This window comes from Triticum aestivum, chromosome 3B, assembly GCF_018294505.1.
Source record: "Triticum aestivum cultivar Chinese Spring chromosome 3B, IWGSC CS RefSeq v2.1, whole genome shotgun sequence".
In the NCBI taxonomy this organism is placed as follows: domain Eukaryota; kingdom Viridiplantae; phylum Streptophyta; class Magnoliopsida; order Poales; family Poaceae; genus Triticum; species Triticum aestivum.
Genome location: NC_057801.1, coordinates 512,496,732 through 512,517,387, shown reverse-complemented (window position 1 = coordinate 512,517,387; position 20,656 = coordinate 512,496,732). Strand labels below are relative to the sequence as shown.

General features: G+C 48.8%; 3 protein-coding genes across 6 annotated transcripts; 2 read left to right on the top strand and 1 right to left on the bottom strand.

Annotated features, from left to right (window-relative positions):
- The first annotated feature begins 2,481 nt into the window (after nucleotides 1-2,481).
- On the top strand, nucleotides 2,482-3,911 carry LOC123065616 (uncharacterized). The gene has a single exon (XM_044488861.1). It carries the CDS (start codon nucleotides 2,550-2,552, stop codon nucleotides 3,741-3,743), a length of 1,194 nt encoding a protein of 397 aa, XP_044344796.1. The 5' UTR covers nucleotides 2,482-2,549; the 3' UTR covers nucleotides 3,744-3,911.
- Nucleotides 3,912-11,809: 7,898 nt separating this feature from the next.
- Nucleotides 11,810-12,437, bottom strand: LOC123065615 (uncharacterized). Its single transcript, XM_044488860.1, has 2 exons — nucleotides 12,132-12,437; nucleotides 11,810-12,029 (listed from the first exon to the last, which is right to left on the bottom strand). The coding sequence occupies exons 1-2, from the start codon at nucleotides 12,384-12,386 to the stop codon at nucleotides 11,940-11,942; spliced, it is 345 nt and encodes a 114-aa protein (XP_044344795.1). The 5' UTR covers nucleotides 12,387-12,437; the 3' UTR covers nucleotides 11,810-11,939.
- Nucleotides 12,438-15,381: 2,944 nt separating this feature from the next.
- Nucleotides 15,382-18,736, top strand: LOC123070651 (auxin-responsive protein IAA6). 4 transcript variants are annotated; one of them, XM_044493940.1, is made up of 7 exons: nucleotides 15,382-15,513; nucleotides 16,202-16,586; nucleotides 16,694-16,877; nucleotides 17,492-17,754; nucleotides 17,877-18,024; nucleotides 18,122-18,185; nucleotides 18,402-18,736. In XM_044493940.1, the coding sequence occupies exons 2-7, from the start codon at nucleotides 16,250-16,252 to the stop codon at nucleotides 18,435-18,437; spliced, it is 1,032 nt and encodes a 343-aa protein (XP_044349875.1). In that variant the 5' UTR covers nucleotides 15,382-15,513; nucleotides 16,202-16,249; the 3' UTR covers nucleotides 18,438-18,736. The 4 variants fall into 4 exon arrangements, with proteins under 4 accessions (XP_044349875.1, XP_044349874.1, XP_044349873.1 ...); XM_044493939.1 differs by having other exon boundaries at nucleotides 15,396-15,513; nucleotides 16,193-16,586; XM_044493938.1 differs by lacking the exon at nucleotides 15,382-15,513 and adding an exon at nucleotides 15,520-15,681.
- The last annotated feature ends 1,920 nt before the right edge of the window (nucleotides 18,737-20,656 follow it).

Below are 20,656 nucleotides of genomic sequence, written 5' to 3'. Positions count from 1 at the left end.
AAGGGGTAAAATAGAGGGCGCTTGTTCAACGCGACCTGAGGGAAGGCTCGCGTTGACAGGCCTACACATGGGCTGGCCCAGGCTCGCTGGAGGGGACATTCTCAGTTTTTTTTTACGTTTTCTGTTGTCATTTTTGCTTTTATTTTTGTAGTTTTGCTTATACTCTAAAATATTATATATATATATATATATATATACATACATATACATATACATATATATATATATATATATACATACATATACATATATATATATACATACACACACACACACACACACACACACACACACACACACACACACACACACACACATATATATATATATATATATATATATATATATATATATATATATATATATATATATATATAAAAGCAGGAGCCTTAGCGCTTGCTTTACTAGGGTTCCTCTCATTCACTCTCTCATGCTGAACAATATTTAAGAAAAGATTGATCAAGTATTTAAGAAATGTTGAACAAGCATTTGAAAAATGTTGATCACACATTTTAAAAAATGTTGTACAGGTATTTAAAAAATGTGGATCATGTATGTAAAAATGTTGAACAAGTATTTGTAAAATGTTTAATAAATATTTAAAGATGTTGAACAACTATTTTTAAAAATATTGTACAAGTATTTGAAAAAATATTGACCATTTATATAAAAATGTTGAACAAGTATTTTTAAAAATTGAACAATTATTTAAGAAAATGTTGAACCTATATTTTAAAAATATTGAGGAAGTATTTAAGAAAATGTTGAACAAGTGTTTAAAAAGTGTTGAGCAAGCATTTGAAGGAAAAAACGAAAAGGAAGAAAAACTCGAAGAAAAAAAGGAAGCAAAAAGTGAAAAAGAAAAAGGAAAACTAAACAAAAAGTGAAGATGAAAAAAGAAAACAAAAAAACCCGAAGAAAAAGGAAAATTAAAATAGGAAAAACTGAAAACAAGTGGAAAACTGGCTTCGCTCGTCTCAACTACAGAACGCATCTCATACTTATCATGAGTGAGACTTGGGCGGAGTGGCGAGCAGGAATCGAATCCCGCTTCTCTCATATATTAAATTCCCGCTTAAATTTCTTTTCCTGCACGAACATGGCCGACCTGATTACTCGAAACGCCTCAGTGAGACATCTGCGCCAAATTGGAGAGCTCCTATACGGCGCTGCAGGCACCCGTTCGCGCTCCTGGCGCCTGCAGCGCTCCGCGCTGGGCAGCCCACGAACCGTGGTGACCAGTGAGCGCAAAAACCTCGCCACAAAAAATGGAAAATAAAACAGCTTTCTATAAGATTCGAACTCATCACCTCTTGTCGTGCCAACTGCCAGACGAGCTACTTGCTATTGTTGATTATTAACAGAGGCAAACGCATAATAACAAGGCTGCATCACTATTTTATTCATCTATTGTAGCATTTAATTTTTTTTGAATTAATTGAAAAAGTGATCGTTATTTTGATAAAAGTTCATTGATTTTCAAAAAAAATCATCAAATTTGAAAAATGTTCACAAATTTTTAAGAAAAAAAGAACCAAAAAAACATTCATCAAATTTGAAAAGAAGTTAATCAATTTTCAAAAAAGGTTTATCGGATTTAAAAAAGCATCATCAAAATCCGAAAAAAGTGCACCGAATTTAAAAAAGTTCATCAATTTTTTAAAAAGTTCATCAAATTCGAAAAAAGTTCATCAAATTTTTAAAAAGTTCATCAAATTCGAAAAAAGTTCATCGATTCTGAAATAAGTTCACAAATCTATAAAAGAGTTCTTCGTTTTTATTTTTATTTTGCAAAAAATGAGAAAATTTCATTCATTTGCAAAAGAAAAAGAAAACAAAAAAGAAATGGAAAAAAGGATAACAAAGAGAAGGAAAACCGGTCGTGATTTAGCCAAAGAATAGGAGAAAAATGAGCGACTTGTCACATGGAATGGGTTGACTCAAGTGGTTGCAGCGTTGCTACCCTATGGTATAGGTTGCATGTTTGAATCCTTTGCTGCACTTCCTTTTTTCCAGTTTTTACAGAAAAAGAGAAGGGAAGGGGAAGAAACTGGACCGGTCCAAAATCATGCAGAGGGTGTGCGCGCCCGTTAGCAAAATGCGCTGTAACGGGCGCCTGCAGCGCCAAATAGGGTTTGCCGCCAAATAGGACATGCCGCGTTGAGGAGCGAGAGAGGCCCGCGAAAAGGCCGGAAGCATATGGCCTGTAGACCCGTCCACCGCCTTTGTGCCACCAAAATCCGCTTCTTAGCCATCTTTTCGTATGGTGCACGGATCCACGGCCTGCCTATTCGAGGCCTGTACGTACCTGAAGCGGACTGGAGGGCCTGTTCCTACACCAAAAACTCCCAGTTCTTCTCTCTCAAGACAGGGCCCGCACGCCACGGACCGTATCTGAAGCGGAGTTGGAGTCCCAAACTCCCGATACATCTCTTCCTTCCTTTTTCGGCCGTCAGACATATATATATACTTTACCCCTGTGTTGCGATCGCAAAACCTCCCCAAAACCATCTAGGTCTTCCAAATCTCGCATCTCCAACTCCGATCCAATGACGCCAGCCCCAAGAAACCCCTTCTCGTCGGGCTTCCCGCACGCCGACGCCCACGCCGCCCAATCGACGCCAGTCCCGACGTCTCCTGATGGCATCTTCCAGAGATATCTCTTGCCGCTGAAGAAGAGGGCGACGACTGCGAGCGACGGCAGCAGCGCCGACGATTCATTCGTGGTCCCGCTGAAGAAGAGACGGGTGGTGGACACCGGGGGCGAGGGCACCTGCACCAGCGCGATCCCGGTTCAGAGCCGGCCGAGGCGAACGGCGGCCTGCAACGTTGCGTACGTGAGCATGGAGGAAGAAGAAGCCGGGACGTCAGCGGCCGGGGCGGCGGGATCGAAGAAGAACAGGAACAGGAACAGGAATAGCAGTAGAAAGAACGGACCGCGGCCGGCGCGTGACGCCGCCCCGCTGGTCAACAGGCCGCTGCACCTCAGCGAGGCGCAGCGGCAGCACCTCGAGACGCTCGGCGCCACGGCCCCGCAGTTCGTCATCATGAAGAGCCTCCAGATGAGCGACGTGGACCGCAACCAGAACCGGCTCCTCTTCTCGTGCAAGCGCGAGTTCCTCGAGGGCCACCCCATCACCGGCATCTTAGCCGAGAAGGAGACGCGCCACGTGCACCATCACCGCGGGCTGAGCGTGGTTGTCCAAGACGACCACAGCAACCAGTTCAATTTCACGCTCAAGTACCTCGACTCCAACGGCGGGTACCGCTTCATTGGCACCGGCTGGAACGACTTCGTGTCCAAGAACAAGCTGGTGAAGGACGATCTCCATTTTGTCGTCGAGGTGTGGGCGTTCCGGTCGCCGGAGCTGCCCGCGCAGCCCAAGGTTCCCGGCATCGAGGGGCTGCAGGGCCACCCTGACGGCGCCCTCGGGTTTCTCCTCCGATTACATCACGACGAGAGCAGGGACGTCCACCGCGGCGAGGAAGAAAGGGAGTTTGCGCCGCGGCCGGTTCAGAAGAAGAAGAGACAGGCGCCGGCCAAGGCGGTGCGATCAAAGAAGCTTGCGGGTGGGCATGTGAGTCAGGGCCAAGCCGTGGCGAGGGACGTGACGAGGGCTGAGATAGTTGAGGCGGTTGGGGAGGAAATGGCGGATGCGTTGTTCGGGCTGTTGATGCTAAGGTCCAGTGGGCCCGTTCCGATGCTTCCCTTTGAAAAAACATCGACTGCTCAGATTTGCTAGGACAAGAATTTGACGCATAACACTCGGACCGTATCGCACGCACATGTAGACTGTGCGATTTCAAATGGCTCCCAAAGATTTGGGTCCTATAGCTTTTACAATGTGAATCATTAATTTAGATAGAGTAGTTGTTCTCCGTCTTCTAAAATAAGAGTTTTAATCTCCATATTTGCCGTGTCCTTATTTTCAAACAACAATACCATCCCGAGCGTAGCTTCAACTAGATCATCGCTTTCTTTCAGTTCCTTAGTTTCCTGAGAACCAAATTCTCTGTGCAGCTAACTAAATTCTATTCAAATGACGTTCAAGATACGCCGAGGCCAAACAGGGAAGGAAGAATGACAACTCACCATTTTCCTAAAAAGGGCAAAAGACTTGCCGCATTCATCAATTAAGAGAATTATGAACAATTTGGCGCCCGAGGGCGAGGACCGGTCTCACAAAAACCTACTCTTCGGCGTGATTGATGTGCACCCTTCGGCTTGGGTGGCTGTAGATTTGGTGAAGACTTTGTGGAACCTAATTGCTTCCAACATGCCGCAATCTAGGCGGGCAATGATGCCTCCTTGTGCTTATCTCGTGGGAAATTTGAAAAGAGAGAAATGCCCGTGTCTACCATGACACTGCGGTGCTGTCTCGTGGTGGCAAAGTATTTGAGTAATGTGAGGTGGTGTAATTCGGCCTTTGGACAAAAACCTCTAAACCTTCTTATTCAATGGAAGTGGCGAATATTTTGCCCAGTCTTTGGAAAAAAAACTCTAGCATATGGTATTACACAAATGGGTTGCACCCGCAAACCCCCAATTATTTGCCTCGCATCATATCGTAGACATGATTATGGTTGACGTTGCAAACTTGTTGCCGAAGATCCTTGCATTCCGCTCGTTTCAAAGCTCCCACGCCACCACAGCACGCCATGGCTAACATGGGAAACAATGCCACACGGTGCTACCCTTCTTACAGCTAACGGCATGAACACAACACAATCATGGCGGGCACCAACACGGTGCTTCAAGAAGGTGGCAGCACATACATTTACCGCAACATGGCCCGGAACCATCTACTTAATGCTAGAACAATGAAGTTTTACCATGCATGGAGCTCTCCTCTATCCTCGCTCCGTTCCAAGTTCCAACCCCCGAAGGCCGGCCATATCCTCGTCCAGCTCTGGGCCTGCTTATGCTTTGGTGTTGACGCATCGTTGGCCCTGTTTGGATACTCTAACTTGGTTAGAGGTTAGAGTTATTTTCTAACTCTAGACTAACCTTAAACTAACTCTAGCCTTTGGTGGTGTTTGGATGAAAGGGTAAGTTTGAAAATAAATGCACTTTTTTCAATCATTTGACTCTTTTAACCAGGATTTGTTGTGACCGGCTCTTGTGTGGGTGACCGGTGCCGCGGCCGGCAAGGTTGCGTCGAAGATGGTGCGGATGGATGGGAACGGGATGGAGGCGGACAGGGCGGGCGGACTGATGCGGCGGGATGGAGGCGGACGGGGCCGGCTGGGGCAGGCGGAAGGGACGGTGACGGGCGGACAAACTGGTGCGACGGGATGGAGGCGGACGGGGGCGGGCAGACGGGGGCGGCGGGGGCGGGCAGACGCGGCCGGTGTGGGCGAGCGGACGCGACCGGCGATGCAGGGCGACAGGGGCCAGCGGGAGGAGGAGAACGAGATGCATCGGAGGGGAGGAGAACGAGAGGTAGCGGGGACGAATGGATAGGATCCGGTGCGGCTGCATGCGACAGAAAAAGAATTTTTTTAGGGCCCCACCACAACTAGCTCCAATTAGCACCTCTTCACAGGGATAGTTTTTTTGATGGGTTAGTTTCAATCTAACTCAAACTAGCCCATGTGTTTGGATATTTTAAGAGTTAGTTCAGCCCCAAATAGCTCAAAGTAGCTGTAGCCCTGGGATCCAAACAGGGCCGTTGTCCTATGCTTGCTGTGACCAGGACGCGAACGAAGTGGCCGCGCTCTGGCGTTCATTTACCAGGGGATGCCGACGGAAATGCAAGCAGTAAACTTTCCATATCAGCCGCTCTGCCTCCTGCGACCGAGGCAGCCAGCTCTATTGTTCCTAACGTAAAAAACCACCGAGACTCCAGAGCCCGCACGGACAACGATGATGGACTGACCAAACGTGCGCGCCGCCCCAGTAAAGTAAAGTTGAGCTGAGCAGCACCGCGGCCAGGCCTGCCACCGCTACTGCTACTGCTAGCTAGCGGACTGGGCGCCGGGCGTCACCGGCGGCATCAGCGCGCATGCATGCATGCACGGCTGCGCGTCGATCAGGTGATTCAGGCTATGGCCCTGAGCGAGCGGAGGGCGATGAGAGGGAAGGAGACGTCGCCACCGGCTGGTCGATCGCTCGATCGATCCCCAGTTTTGTCCCATGCCCATCAATTAGCCAGCCCTGGCCGCCGCCGGCTGGCAGCCTGCCGCCCTGCCCTGCCCTGCGCGCCTCCCTCCATCATCTTGCGTGCATTGCCGCTGCGTCTGCGACGCTCCTGCGACTATGGGACCATGCATGCATGTATATACGCGAACGTCACGGCCATGACTGGGGAACGGCAGGCAATGATGAAAACGACAACGGCCGGGCCACCCGCCTGGGACGCGCCATGCATATGCTGATATACGTGCCTCGCTCATGCGGAATTTCTTCTCTTCTTACCAAGCTGCCACGCACCCATCACTGGCTAGATGGCTCATGGCTGTGCATGCTTCCGTCTTCTACCATCACAAATTCGTCTCCTAGCGTTGCTCATGCTTGAGCGTCACTTGGTTGGCCTCTGGGGCTATACGTACCTGGCTACCTATGTTCGCTCCACCAAGCTACGTGTGTTGAATAAAGACTAGCCTCCGGTTGCTGGTCAATTATACTAGGTGCTATTGTTTCTTTGTACACTCAAGAGAAGATTATGTACTTACTATGTGTAACTGAGATTCAAGTGATAAGAGGAGAGGTATTACGAAATATCAGTATGACAGGGGCCTAGTATTGGTGGCCGCTCTTGCCGCAATGTTCCCACGTACTCCATTTCTCAGCCTTGCAATAGAGAAGCTGGCAAGGGACTAGACCGTAAATGATTAGATCCCAAGACGCGGCATTGTTAGGCTGGTCATAGTGGAGAGTAATTTAGAGCATTACTAGTAGAGCCCTCAAACCCTCAAACCCCTAAAAATAACTGCTTTTTTACAGTTTTCGTCGAAAAAAGCCGTAGACTAGAACCCCTTAACCCTCAAACCCTCAAGAAAATTTAAAGGTCCAATCCTCAAACCCTCTCACAATCCTCAAAAGTAAGGTTTGGGGAGCAAAACCTACCCCAACCCTCATTTGGCGGTTATCCTCGCGCGGGAGGGAAAAATCCTCCCAACTCCCGCACCCACGCCCGCGACCGGCGCTGCTAGTCGCCCCAGTCGCCGGCGGCCACCCCGTCGACCTCCCGCGCGCAACGACAACGTCGTTCATGGGGAATATTCCGTTATAAGGGTTGGGTTTGAGGGTTCTAATCTTTGCCCCTGTTTTTCAACCCGTAAAAGTGCAAAAAAGATCATTTTTGAACCCTTAAAACGCTAGTGAGGGTTTGAGGGTTCTACTAGTAATGCTCTTAGGCTAGTAACATGCATATGTTACTGGTCTATGTTACTACCTTCATAGTGGGTAGTATCATATATGTGGTAACATAGATGTCTTCATTTATTACTTTATAGACTCATTTTGCATTGGAAAACGCTATGTGATGGTAACATATTATGTTACTCTATTTGCCTCTCTCCTCATTAACTACTTATCACCTCATCATTTTTGCTTATGTGGCACCTATGTTACTCCCACTATGACCAGCCTTAAAGCAAACAATGATGTATGGTAGTTAGCACTGATTGGGTCTTAACCTCAATTAGGGAGCTAATGATTCGGCGTGAAATTGACCTGCTTTGAGCATAAGGGTGCTAGTTTTTTTTCTAAAGATACACATATTTGACCTGAGGACGAAATCAAATCACAAACTGACCTGGTTAAGAAAAAATTTCACTCTGCTGACCCTTTGGTGTGGCGCCGACAGCTGGGCGCCGCACCCTAGTGTGCAGCGCCCATCACTTAGGCGTCACACTTCCTGCCAGTGTGGCAGCCCTGGTCCAGTTGCGGCCCCGCACGCACCTGTGCAGCGCCTAAGGGATAGGCGCCACACTGTGACGTGCAGCGCCTATACCTTAGGCGCTGCACAGTGACTTAAGCGCGGCCGTCCCAGCCCGACCAGGCAGTTTCTTCATTTCTCCGCTCTCTGGACAAAGAGCAGCGGCGGCGCCCCCATCTAATCCCCCCCCCCCTCATCCCTCTTCGATCTGAAGATTTGATCCGTGGATTCGATCCCCAATCCATCCTACTAGGTAAACTCTTCCGTTCTCTTTCTTTTGCTCCATAAATTTGTTGCCATTTTAGAGATTTGTCCAAGATTTGATGGAACCCTTGATTTGTTTGATTTGCTCGATTTAGGATGTGTATTCATATTGGTAGTACCGTAGTGTTATTTATTTGTTAGTGAAACCCTAGATTTTTTAGTTTTTTTAGATATATATGAGATGCCTATTTTTATAGATAACTATGAGATGTTGATTTTTGTAGACATATATGAGATGTTTGTTTAGATATATATTAGATGTTGAGTTCATTTGAAATATTAGATGTTTAGTTTATTTGAAATATTAGATGTTTAGTTTATTTGAACACATATGACATATTCATTGTGTGAGAAGGAGATGTTGAGATTCTTTTAGTTGAACGCATGTTATATATTTAGTGTATATTTGAGATGAAGATGAACTCATGTATGTTTATTGTTTGAAATTGTAAGGATGGTTTGGCTTCTGGACGATGTCTACGACGTGCAACACCGGTCCTACATGATGCGCGAGAAGGATAAGGTAATAATGAGTAATCTAAATCTTTTACAAATTTGCATTTAGTTGAAATTTACATGCCCTAAGATTTGTCATTACTTGTTTTTTGCAGAAGCTTGAACCTCTGAAGATTCGGTATCACGGGGTCTCTGGTCCTGCCATGCCTTACGACGAGCGGTACACACCGTACATCAAGCAGGCAGGACTACTCCCGTGGATTCTGTTGGTCAGCCGGTCCACGGCGAATCTGAATGCTCCACTGGTGTCCGCTCTTGTTGATCGATGGAGGCCGGAGACGCACAGTTTCCATCTTCGGACTGGGGAGATGACCGTGACACTCGAGGATGTCTCGTTGATCACCGGTCTTGCTATCGACGGGAGGCCTCTCTGTATGAGCACCGATTCTGATGGGTGGCGCGAGCAGATGATTGCTCTTATCGGTATGGCTCCTACCGAGGCCGAGGCTGATGTAGAGGAGGGAGAAGAGAAGAAGAAGAGGGAAAGGAAAGCAGCCGGAGCTGCTTTCACGTGGATTCAAAATAACTTTGCGACGTGCCCTCCGGATGCCACTGATGGGGTGATCCAGACACATGCTCGTGTGTATATGTGGTACGTTGTGTCTAGGACTTTGTTTCCTGACTCCACTGGCAAGAACGCTCCATGGATGTGGCTGAAGGCGTTGACCGTCTTCGATAGCAAATGGAGCTGGGGTTCAGCGACTCTTGCCTACTTGTACCGGTAGGTAGTTGGTCTGTTTTGTGATCAACTCATTTCTTCATTAGCAATGCAAGCTTGCTGTCAAGTTAACATTGTTTTTCTTTCATATGTAGCTGGACGATGCGTGTTGCAGGATCACAGATAGTGCAAACATTGGTGGTAATCTGCTTCTACTTTCTGTATGGAGCTGGGAGCGTCTGCCTGTTGGATGCCCGAAGAGCGTCAGGTTTGATCCTTGGTATGCAGATGAACATGACGAATTACGGCGCCCCACGTGGGCTTACAAGTGGGATATCGTTTCCGAGATGACGAACGATGTCAATCTCATGTACCAAAAGTACATTGCCGAGTTGGACACGATTACGCCTGAGCAGGTAAGGAGGTCATTACTTCAGTCCTTTCTCATGCTTGCTTGAAAAATAGTCATTGCATTGTTGCCCTGTTTCATAGGTGGAATGGCATCCATATGGCGCGGTGAGAGCTTGGGGTACACCCAGGAGTTTCGCCTCAACCCGATGTGCTTGCGGGATAAGGATCTCTGGCTTATGCGGTGCCCATTGATATGCAACTGGGCGGTTGAGTTTCATTTGCCGCATCGCGTGTATCGTCAGTTTGGTCTGTTCCAGCCTCACCCGCCGGACTGGGTGGACACGGACAAAGCACTTCATAGGTAAGAGAGCATGTTTGCGTATTGTCTAAGCATCGGGACTCCTTTTGATTCTGCTAATGCTTGGTTTTATACCACGTAGGTTGGACAGGAGAAGGCAGCGGAAGATAAAGGATTGGGGCAAGCATCATGCTCCGTATGTTACCCGCTTCCAACTTTCTGTGGAGCAAGCTCGTAGCACTGCACGCGCCCCGCTTCGTGAGCACAGCCAACAAGCTTTTGATAACTACGTACGATGGTTTATTGGAACTACTCGAGTTGAGATATGCCCGCCGGCATATAATGAGGATATTCTTGAAGAACCCGTAAACTTTGAGGATCTAGCAAAGGGGAAGTACAACAGAGATGTCAAGAAAGGGCACGGAGTCCCTGCTGTTCCGGTGATTAACTATGTGGTAAAGTGTTCCCTTCTTTACTTTCCCGTTGACCGTATTACACATGTTTGAATGGCTAACACATTCATTCTTTCTCATCTGTAGCGCACCGAGATCAAGAAAGCAGCCGATGAGAGCCAGTCTATTCTAGAGAAGACACCGGTTGGAACTGGCAATGATGATGGTTCACTACGAGCATTCCTCAAGGTACATATCGCATTCACTATGAGAGCCAATCTATGTTGCGAAGTTTGATATCTTACACACTTGTTCATGTTACAGTGTCAGGCCAAGAAGTTAAGGCGGTTATCGAACCTTCTCGGTTGTCGTGATCCTGAATATGATGAACCATCTGCCTCTAGGTCTGGTACACCATCAGACCCCGCATCTCACCATGAGGGGGACGATGTGAGTTCCTCATATGCTTATATGGATGATGAGGGTGGGATCACCCAAGAGGTATGAGTAATCCTTTAGATGTGATTCCTACTTGATTACGACACCGGCCTTCACCATATTGTTTAGTTGTGTGATAGGGCCATGAGCTTGATGATGACATGACTTTGGCGGACGCTCAAGCTCGGTCCGCATATGTGTTCAAGCCTAGGCAGCCCATACGCCGGTACACGCCCAACGACTATGACAACAGAGGCAACCCAAAGGTGGTCGTAGGGACCTCGCGGATGGCTAGCTTGGATGATGAGGCGGAGGAGGAGGCGGAGGCGGAGCCGCAGGCGGAGGAGGAAGTGCACGAAGAGGAGCCTCGTGCTCCTAAGAAGAAGAAGATTGCCTGCAGGCGTGGCACCAGGAACACACGCGGAAGGCATTAGTGCTTTGTGTTAGGTTGATGAACTTGTGAGGTTATGTTATATGATGAACTTGTGAACTTGTGAGGTTGATGAACTTGTGAGGTTATGTTATGGTATTTGTGTTTGCAAACTTGAAGTAATGTTGAATTGTCTTAAATGATATGATGTTCAAGTTATTAGTTCTCTTTGCTTAGCATGTCCAGTTTATAGTACTTTTATTGATGTTCTAGTTATGTGAGTGCTGCCGCAGGAGGCCAAAATGGCATCTGTTTCTGCAGTTTTGCTTATGGCTTGCATCACATCCATGGCTTGCATCACATCCATAATACTTACAATGACTGCAGCATCACAGCAATTTGAACAAACACAAATTTTATGCCGACGAGTTCATAACTTAAGATAATTCAAACATTAGTACAACATGGTTCACGACACATTCATTACAAATGACAAATGGCAGCTTGCCCTAGAAGATAGTTGACGACGAGTGCACCGAAGCGAAGTCCCTACTGAGTAGAGCGAGGCCATTTCCCCTTCTTGTCACGTGCCGAGTCCTCCTCTTGCGCCTCGCGAGCCTTTGCAAGCTTTCTTGCCCTCTCCTCCTCACGAGCAAGTTTCGCTTGGCGTGCCCTCTCCTCCTCTCGTTTCTTCTGCTCCATCCTCTCCTTCTGACGACGCTCTTCCTCCAAGCCTCTTCGAAACGATTCTTCGAACCGCCGTTGCCGCCTAAGACAATCTGCGTATTGGTCCTTTGTTCACATCTTCTGGCACTTCAAGATCTATCCACGTGAAGTACTTGCATAGAGGAGGCGGTGACTGCATAAAAATTTGTTATTAGTGTTGACACACATTTGAGAGTAACATTTTCTCGAGCTTAGTGTTGCATAGAGCAGGCGGTGAAGTACTTCTCGAGCTTACCGGTGGTTGGTCATAGGCGTTAGTTGGAAGTGCACGATCATAAGCATAGTTCGGACATACAAAATATCTTCGCCCTTCTGTCCATGCTTTCTTTCGGTCGGTGGACACCTTCACCTTGCAAACATCTCCACACCAACATGGCAGGATGTTGACATCTTTCTCCTTCACCTTATCCAAAGATGCATCCTCCCACTTGTTCGGCATGTCTTCTTGGTTAGCACACGGTGGCCTCGTCATGGAACCGGATGAAGCCATGCCTACAAAACCGAGAATTATTGGTCAACCTAACCCCCACTTAACAATTAACACAATCCTAAGACCAACATAACCCTAACACCAACATCAAACACACATAACCCTAACCCTAGCATACTATGAAAGCCTAACCATATCAAATTAGCAAAGAAACACAAATTTGCAAATCCAAGTCAAAACTAGGGTTTCCCCCAAACTAGCAAGATTTGAGAAAATGTGACAATTCCTATGGATGAAAACGAGGGGATCGAAGGAGATTACCTTAAGGGAGGGGTTGGCTTCAAAATCCACGGTCAAATACTCCGGATTTGCAAGATTTGAGAAGGATTTGAGAGGGGGAAGAGGAGAAGAGAGGAGGGCCGCAAGCCTAAGGGTTTGGGTGGGGTGGGGGTGTGTGGGGTGGGGGTGGGAGGGGAGAGAGGGTGGGGCCAGCCCAAGTGAAACACAGACTGTGCAGCGCCCAAGAGCTAGGCGCTGCACATTACATGTGTGGCGCATATCCCTTAGGCGCTGCAGTGCTGTCTGTGGGGTCGAAACTGGACCAGGGCTGCCACACTGGCAGGAAGTGTGACGCCTAAGTGATGGGCGCTGCACAATAGGGTGCGGCGCCCAGCTGTCGGGCGCCACACCAAAGAGTCAGCAGAGTGAAATTTTTTCGTGACCAGATCAGTTTGTGATTTGATTTCGTCCTCAGGTCAAATATGTGATTTCTGCCCCAGCTGGATGATATGCAAAGGGCGCGGCAGAGCGAGCCCATGAAACAATGATTGGCAACAAATTTGGAATTTTCAGAGGGGAGGCTGTTTGCTCAGTCGTCACGTTGGAAGTGTAAACTGTTGCCTTGCCTCACGCCCTTATCAAAGCTCGGCCATACACGCAACAGTCAACAAACTTGGTACACTATTATTTTATTCGTACGGGAAAGCAAGAAGAAAACAAAGTCAGCAAAGCTCAGATGCCCCGGGGTCAAAGTGCTGCCAACTGCTAGCTAACATCCCGATCAACTTGCACGGTCGATGGGTGCTCAAACAGTTGGAAATTTGATCGTCAATGACTTGGCACAGTAAGTAAACATTATCTTCCCCTCCATTTCCGCGCGCACGCATGCGCCGGTAGTATAGCTCGACAAGCACAGTTTTTTCTTTTTTGAGCATACGACAAGCACAGTTTTGTCAACCAACAATACGATCCCACGAATAGGCTGTTCCTGCCAAACATGAACAGTTCTTTTTTCCTTTTTTTTAATGAACAGAGAAGAGTTGGGACGCCGGAGCTCCAGGACTGGTCATCAACAAGTGGGTGCAGAAACAAAGGAAAAAATCCTCCTCATCCACAACGGTCCCCCCAGCGGTCGGCCGGGCGGGCCAGGTGTGAACAGGAGGGAAGAAGTGGAGCCAATCCATACGGCACCCCCGAGCCGAGCTGTAAGGCCAACTCCACCGGAAGACCACAAATGGACGTCCGCTTCGACCGTTTTTTGTCCGTTTGAGGTAGCAATGGGGACTAAAACGGACACGCATGTCCGGCTCTTGCTCGAGGCGCCCAACGCGGCGACTTACCCCAAACTGTCCGCCTCGCGTCCGCCTCGGCCACACGCCCACGCATGCGCCTTCCCGCCCGCGAGCTCGTGCTCTCGCCACGCCGGTGCAGTGGACGAGGCTGTGACGAGCCGCGGCCCGCCGTGGTCGAGCTCGCATCGCCGGCCCGCGTCGCCTCCCACGGCCGCGCTGGCAGCGGTGCCGGCCTTCGCGCGCGCCCTGGCCGCCCCGCGCGTGGGCGTGCTCGCCGCAGCGCCGTCCCGCGCCTCCGCGCCCGCGCCCTCCGCCCCATCCCAGCCGCGCCCCGACCCCGGCCGCCGCGAGTGCGGCCGCGCCCGCGCGCGCTCCGCCCTGCCCCGGCCCCGGCCTCGGCGCGCCCGGCCCCGGCCGCGGCGAGCCCGGCTGCGCCCGCGCGCGCCCCGCCCCGCCCAGGCCGCGGCGAGCCCGGCCACGCCCGCGCGCGCTCCGCCCTGCCCCGGCCCCGGCCTCGGCGAGCCCGGCTGCGCCCGCGCGCGCCCCGCCCCGCCCAGGCCGCGGCGAGCCCGGCCACGCCCGCGCGCGCCCCGCCCTGCCCGAGCCGCGGCGAGCCGGCACCCTGCGCCACCGGCCGCGCCTCGCCCAAGCCGCGTCTCGCCTCGCCTCGGTCTCTCGTCAGGGCCACGCCCGCCAGCGCGCCCGTGCCGCGCCGCCGCGCCCCCAGCAGCGCCGGCCCTGCCGCGTTTTGCCGAGGAGCCGCCTCTGCTGCAGCTGGTGTGACGAGGAGAGAGGAGAGAAAAAGGGAGAGAGAGACCAGTGGGAGGCCTGTGTGGCTGACCAGTGGGTCCAGGTGCGGACGGCGCGGACGAGAAGCGTCCGCTCGATGTCCGCTCGACCGCAAAGGCGGATCAAATTTGGGCTCGGGATGGGGCAAAGCAGACCAGAAGCGGACGTCTTTTTATGAATGGGGTTGCGCGTTGGGCCGCTTCATTTGTCCGTTTAGACTCAAACGAACAGACACGGACGTTTTGGGGTCGCGGGGTGGAGATGGCCTGAGGAACAGCACCACACACGCACCAGAGAGAGATGCAGGCGAGGAGACACACCCGTCGCATCACCCCCACTTGGCCGGGTAGGCGTGCGTGCCGATGGATGTTCCTGTCCTGGCCTGGAGCTGGAGGACGCACGCCCCGCCCCCGCCCGCCGCACCATCATCATCCATCCGCCAACGAACGATATCACGCACGCACGCACGCACGCACGGGAGACACGCAAACTCAACTCCCCCGTGACCAGGTCATCGCGATCGTCCGTCCTCTTTCGCAACGCAAACGGAATCTTTCTCTAATGTGTCACGTGGCAAATCTCCCCGGCCACACACCTAATGGGTCGCCGACGCGCGATGCACGCACTCACGCTCTCCTCTCCTCCGGACCGGACCGGTCCAGATAAACGGAGCGAAAAAGCGGCGGGATAAAAAGGAGAGCCGGCCGGCCGGCCAGCTCTAGGGACAAAAGAAAGAAGAAAGCCTATAAAGGCACAGCGTGCAAGGAGCTCGAGGCACCCACGCCACGCCCGCGCTGCCTGCCTGCCTGCTTGGTAACAGAGCCAAGGTGCCATTTCGTGACCCCCCCCCCCCCCCCCCCCCTCTCTCTCTCTCTCTCTCTCTCTATCCCTAGGTAGCTATCCGCCTCCACTTGGCCATTTCCCACATCCTGCTTCCGGAGCTCACCATCATCGTCCCTTGCTGGCCTCAACTGCTCTTCTCACTCCATCTCCTGGTGAGTTTCTGTGTTAGTTGTAGCTTTTGGTTTTCTGTTTTGGTTTGCTTCGCCAAGAGTAAAGTATGTTTCTGTTCTGTTGCTTGCCAATTTAAGAGGTTACAGCTTCTTCTTTTCTTGCCTCAAATGGTTTTAACACGAGCTAGCTGATATGATTGTTTGACATGATCCCTGACTTGACTGCTTCGAGTATTTCCTCCAGCGAATGCACGCTCGCTAGTCATTCTTCTGTCTCTAGCCACCAGCTGTTTCCGTATCCTTCATGTTTACTTCCTTCCTTGTTGTCTTGTCTAGTCGCGCAAAACCTTCTGTCTTCCTCGCTAGAAAGTAGAAACGGGTTGATTTCATCTCAAGTTCCCGGTTCCCCTTGCTCTCTTCCGCACGTTCGCTTTGACCTCAACATACGCTTCCCCTTGGTCTCGCACTTTTAGCTAGGCTAAGTTGAGTGTACAACTGAACTTGTCTCCTCTCATATCATTGACATCAATTCTTACTAATATTATTCTACTAGCTGGTGTAGCATTTGGAGTCTCGGAGACCTTGAATTGGCTCGCCAAGAACAAGTCCTATGGAAGAAAGCTCCATGAAAAGAGAAGCCATGCCCCGACTCCTGGATCTCATCCCAGACGAGAAAGAATGGAGTCTGAGAGGAGGAGCACCAGGGCAGGCAAGATCGAAAAACACAGGCTTCGGGAGCGAAGAGGACGAGAAACTGGAGCTGAAGCTTGGCCTTCCAGGCCTCGTAGAGGAGGAGCCAGCGGCCAGCTCAAGGGAGAACAACAGGGTGCATCAGGAGAGCCCGGCCCTCTCCCTCGGGTACCCCCCTAGACACTCCACGACCATCACCACGACCACCACCGGAGCAAAGAGGGGATTCCTGGACACGGTTGAGGCCAAAGCACAAGGTAACAAACAGCTTTTCGGTGCATCTCTTGTGCTTTTGTGCTTGGAACATGGTAACGGCAGGTTTGAAGCAGTGAACTAAACATACTCTTTGCTCTATTGTTTTAAGGTTATGAGAAGGAGCAGAAGCAGCAGGCGAGGGCAGCAGCATGTGGGAAGGAACTGGCAGTGGAGGAAAATACAGCTACCGTCGGTGAGAGGAAGAAAGGGTGCTGTCCCCCACCACCACCACCACATGCCCCTCCTGCTACACCTGCGCGCAACATCGGCAACAGACCGCAGGCGCGGGGAAGGTAATTATACCCCTGCATGGTGCCTTTGCTATCTTTTCTGCTCTCATCAACGAACTACACCTGCGTTTGATTTCATATTTCATTCGAGGATTGTTCCTCCATGATCATCCGACTACATAAGAACTAAAACGTGTCTATATACATCCGATTCAGAAAAAAAAAATAGAATATCTTACATTTATGAACAGAGGGAGTAGTTTACAGTGGCGTAAGGTCAGTTCTTCTTAGTTGGTCAACATGAGGCTCTAATAAGGCTCAAAGCTTTCCTTTCCAAAAGCTTGCTTTACTTTATATTAGTTTTTTGTTTAAAGATGGTTGCCTTTTTTGCTCAAGTCTGTAGGCACTGTATTATTTTGCTGTTCTTTACAGTTTCTGTCTTGTGGCGCTTACCTTTGGATTATTAACATTATAGTAAAGTAGTAGTGGTGTGCGTGTGTGTGTGTGTGTGTGTGTGTGTGTGTGTGTATTTTGGTAACAAGTGCAGTGCAAATAGAAAAGGTGAATACTAGAGTGACCATAAATATTAAGCTTATTTCGTCCAATAAAACTAGCATGCAAGTATTTATTTGGCTGGCCTTTCACAGAAGAACTCACCGTGCTCTAATCTGATACAGAGGGGCTGCAGCTCCAGTGGTCGGCTGGCCTCCAATCCGGTCATTCAGGAGAAACCTTGCAAGCACTAGTGCATCCAAACAGCCCCCTGAACCGCAAATCGGTGAAGCCAATGCCAAGGCCGTTCTTGACTGCAAGAAAAGCCCTCTTGTAAAAATCAACATGGATGGGATCCCCATTGGAAGGAAAGTTGATCTTGCAGCATGTGACAGCTACGAGAGACTTTCATTGGCTGTCAAAGATCTCTTCCACGGGTTTCTTCAAGGTACGAATTAACAATAATCCAAATAAAATAAGTGCTTTGATTTAGTTTCAAACTGTCAATTCATATCAAAACTAGGTTGACATCTTCGTTTTTATTACAACTTACATATGACCATGTTGCAGTGCAAAGGGACCCGTCTAAGGTTGAACGTACACAGCAAGGAGCAGATGAAAATATATTTTCGCGGTTGCTAGACGGGTCCGGTGAATATACTCTAGTTTACGAAGACAGTGAAGGAGACAGGATGCTGGTTGGGGATGTCCCTTGGAAGTAAGCTTGATTGTTCCATCATATACAGTTTTCCAAAATTATTTGTGTTAAGCTCCTCGACACCATCTAAACTGCTTGTACATAATAACTACTGCAGTGTGTTTGTCTCGACCGCTAAAAGGCTGAGGGTTCTGAGAAGCTCAGAGCTTTCCCATGGTCTGGTAAGTGGCAGCTGCACTTTTCTGTTAATCTGTGCCGATATCAGGTAATCCCTCCGTCCCAAAAATAAATAAGTGTCTTAACTTTGTACTAACTTTAGTACAAAGTTGTACTAAGCTTGAGACACTTATTTTGAGACGGAGGGAGTACATGTTTGGATTGCCCAAACTGAGCCACAGCTGACTCTTTCAAATTCTGTTTTTTTCCTTTCGTTTCAGATTGGAGCTACTCCTGAGAGAACAGCACATGGCTGAAATGGTGACACCTTTTCAACCATTTGAAATGTTGCTCACTGAAGCCGGAAACTAAATGAACTCCTAACAAGCAGGGGAATGTCTCCTTTGTTACTGGTCGGGAGGACCTAAATCCTGTGGTCAGTTCGGAGATCGTTGTCCTTTTTGAGGATTAGTAGTTCAGTACCCTTTTTTTTTGCTTGTAGTGAGATGAATTAGCATACCGCAGATGCATGGAGATATCCTGCCTATTTTGTAAATTAGGCTACCTTGTATTTAACGCTATAGTTCTTGATTCAGTTACACAGATTCGGTGCCTACTTTCTCTGACAAAATTTGTAACCTGACATGCAAATCTGTTCAGGACAAAAGAGGACCAGCACCTGGCCTGTCCTGATAGCATCACACCACCGAACGATATATATGGATTAGCAACTTCATGTGGAATATGCTATTAGAAGTTCAGGATACAAAAAGGCTGAAGGGTCCACTCTCTGAGTTGTTAATTCGATATTATCTTTCCAACCACACCCTTTTCTAAATTTGTGGTCACGAAAACCATGAGAAAGGTTTGACCAAACCATAAAATGGCCGAAAGTAAAACATGTGCTGATGCCTTCATACTGGCTGGGCATCAAACTACCAATTGCCCCTCTGTGCCAATAGTGGCTAGATCGTGACTACACACAGGAGGGGCAACCTTTTCATCCGTTTCCTCCTTGTGATGCTAAGAATCAACAGTATGCACTGTTTTTATGCGAGTACTTGTTCTAGGTGCGCTAGTGATTATACCCATCTGATAGCACCACTTGCCAAACCTAGAAGTTATCCCAATACTGCACTGGTGATATATCACAAGGCTCTTGACAAAGTCAAGATTAAAAACAGGTGGCATTGGTTCTTTCTGGATGACAGAAACTGCACACTGGCTTCAACTTGCCAACTTGATCCTATCACTTTTAGAGCGGATTTTAGCAACGTCCCACAATACAGAAGCCAAACTGACGAAAGCAAATTGAAATACTTATATACAGTACAGTACAGTACAGTACCAAGAAAAGCCCATGCAACTAGATTGTACAATAGACACCAATAGGAGGACATTTGTGTTTGGCCGTTACGAGGCATACCTTATAATAGTACGTGCATACTTGTTCCTCCTTCAGTGTGCAGGATGTTGCCAATGAAACAACTACAATGCAGGCGGGTCAGCTGTTTCGACAGATGACTAACACCTGTATGTGTGTCGACATAAATCTGTATAATGAAGCATACAAGCACCAAACAAGCTTACAGGTCAGCTGATGGTAAAGGAGACCGAGAGGAGAAAAGCTTTTGTGGTACAGGGGATATTCACCTTGATGCTCACAACTTTGAAATTGCGGACAAAGAAAGGGTCTTTGTCACTGGACCATCGCTAAATTCCAGACAGTAGGAAAAGTAGCAGAGGTTCGGTGGATTTATCAAAGAATCTTAGCCCTTTCGTAATGTCTTTACCAGACATCTTTATCCCCGTTGTGTTGTGCACTCATGTGTTGCCACTTGCAGTGTACAAATGTATATTTTACTAATATGGACTAAAAAACGGTAGCGCTTTTGCAAGCACGGTGTTTTTGGTGTCGGTGAAAGCCAGAAAAGGTGATAAGATAATGCAGAATGACAAAGCCAACCTCATTTCAAGCACCCAACTGTGAATTTTCTATTCCACTACGCCACTACTAGTTGTTTACTTCTCTATACTCCCTCCGATCCATATTACTATACATCCGTATCTAGACAAATCTAAGACAAGTAGTAATATGGATCGGAGGGAGTACTTAAAATCAACCTGCCAATCAAAGAGACTACAAAAGTGTAAAGGCGCACATGTAACTGAGGACACCAGCAGTTTCACATGTTGGGAGCCCATGAGCAAGACATGTCTTGTAATGTGCACGCTAATTCCCAGTGCTACAGTCACAAACTCGCAATGGGACATGTGCACATCCCATAGACGCACCTTCAGCCCATAAGGGGCTCATGCATCAAAAGAGTCTGTAGCAGTTCGGGAAGAATGTTCTACAATATCGATTCACCTCCTGTATCAACACTAACTAATCACATATTCAAGTGTATGGGTTCACAGTTCCACACATGTGAGCTGCAGCTGACTGGATCATGTGTCGATACGTGCATTGCTATGATGTTATCATCATCATTCATCAAAAGATACTAGATGGCACATCGACTATTCAGGTGGA

Excerpts from the sequence above, each read along its gene's own strand:
- LOC123065616 (XM_044488861.1), top strand. The coding sequence starts at position 2,550 with ATGACGCCAGCCCCAAGAAACCCCTTCTCGTCGGGCTTCCCGCACGCC.
- LOC123065615 (XM_044488860.1), bottom strand. The coding sequence starts at position 12,386 with ATGGCTTCATCCGGTTCCATGACGAGGCCACCGTGTGCTAACCAAGAA. Across the intron at positions 12,030-12,131 it reads ACGCCTATGACCAACCACCG|TCACCGCCTCCTCTATGCAA; the intron begins GTAAGCTCGAGA and ends ATTTTTATGCAG.
- LOC123070651 (XM_044493940.1), top strand. The coding sequence starts at position 16,250 with ATGGAAGAAAGCTCCATGAAAAGAGAAGCCATGCCCCGACTCCTGGAT. Across the intron at positions 16,878-17,491 it reads AGACCGCAGGCGCGGGGAAG|AGGGGCTGCAGCTCCAGTGG; the intron begins GTAATTATACCC and ends AATCTGATACAG. Across the intron at positions 18,186-18,401 it reads CAGAGCTTTCCCATGGTCTG|ATTGGAGCTACTCCTGAGAG; the intron begins GTAAGTGGCAGC and ends CTTTCGTTTCAG.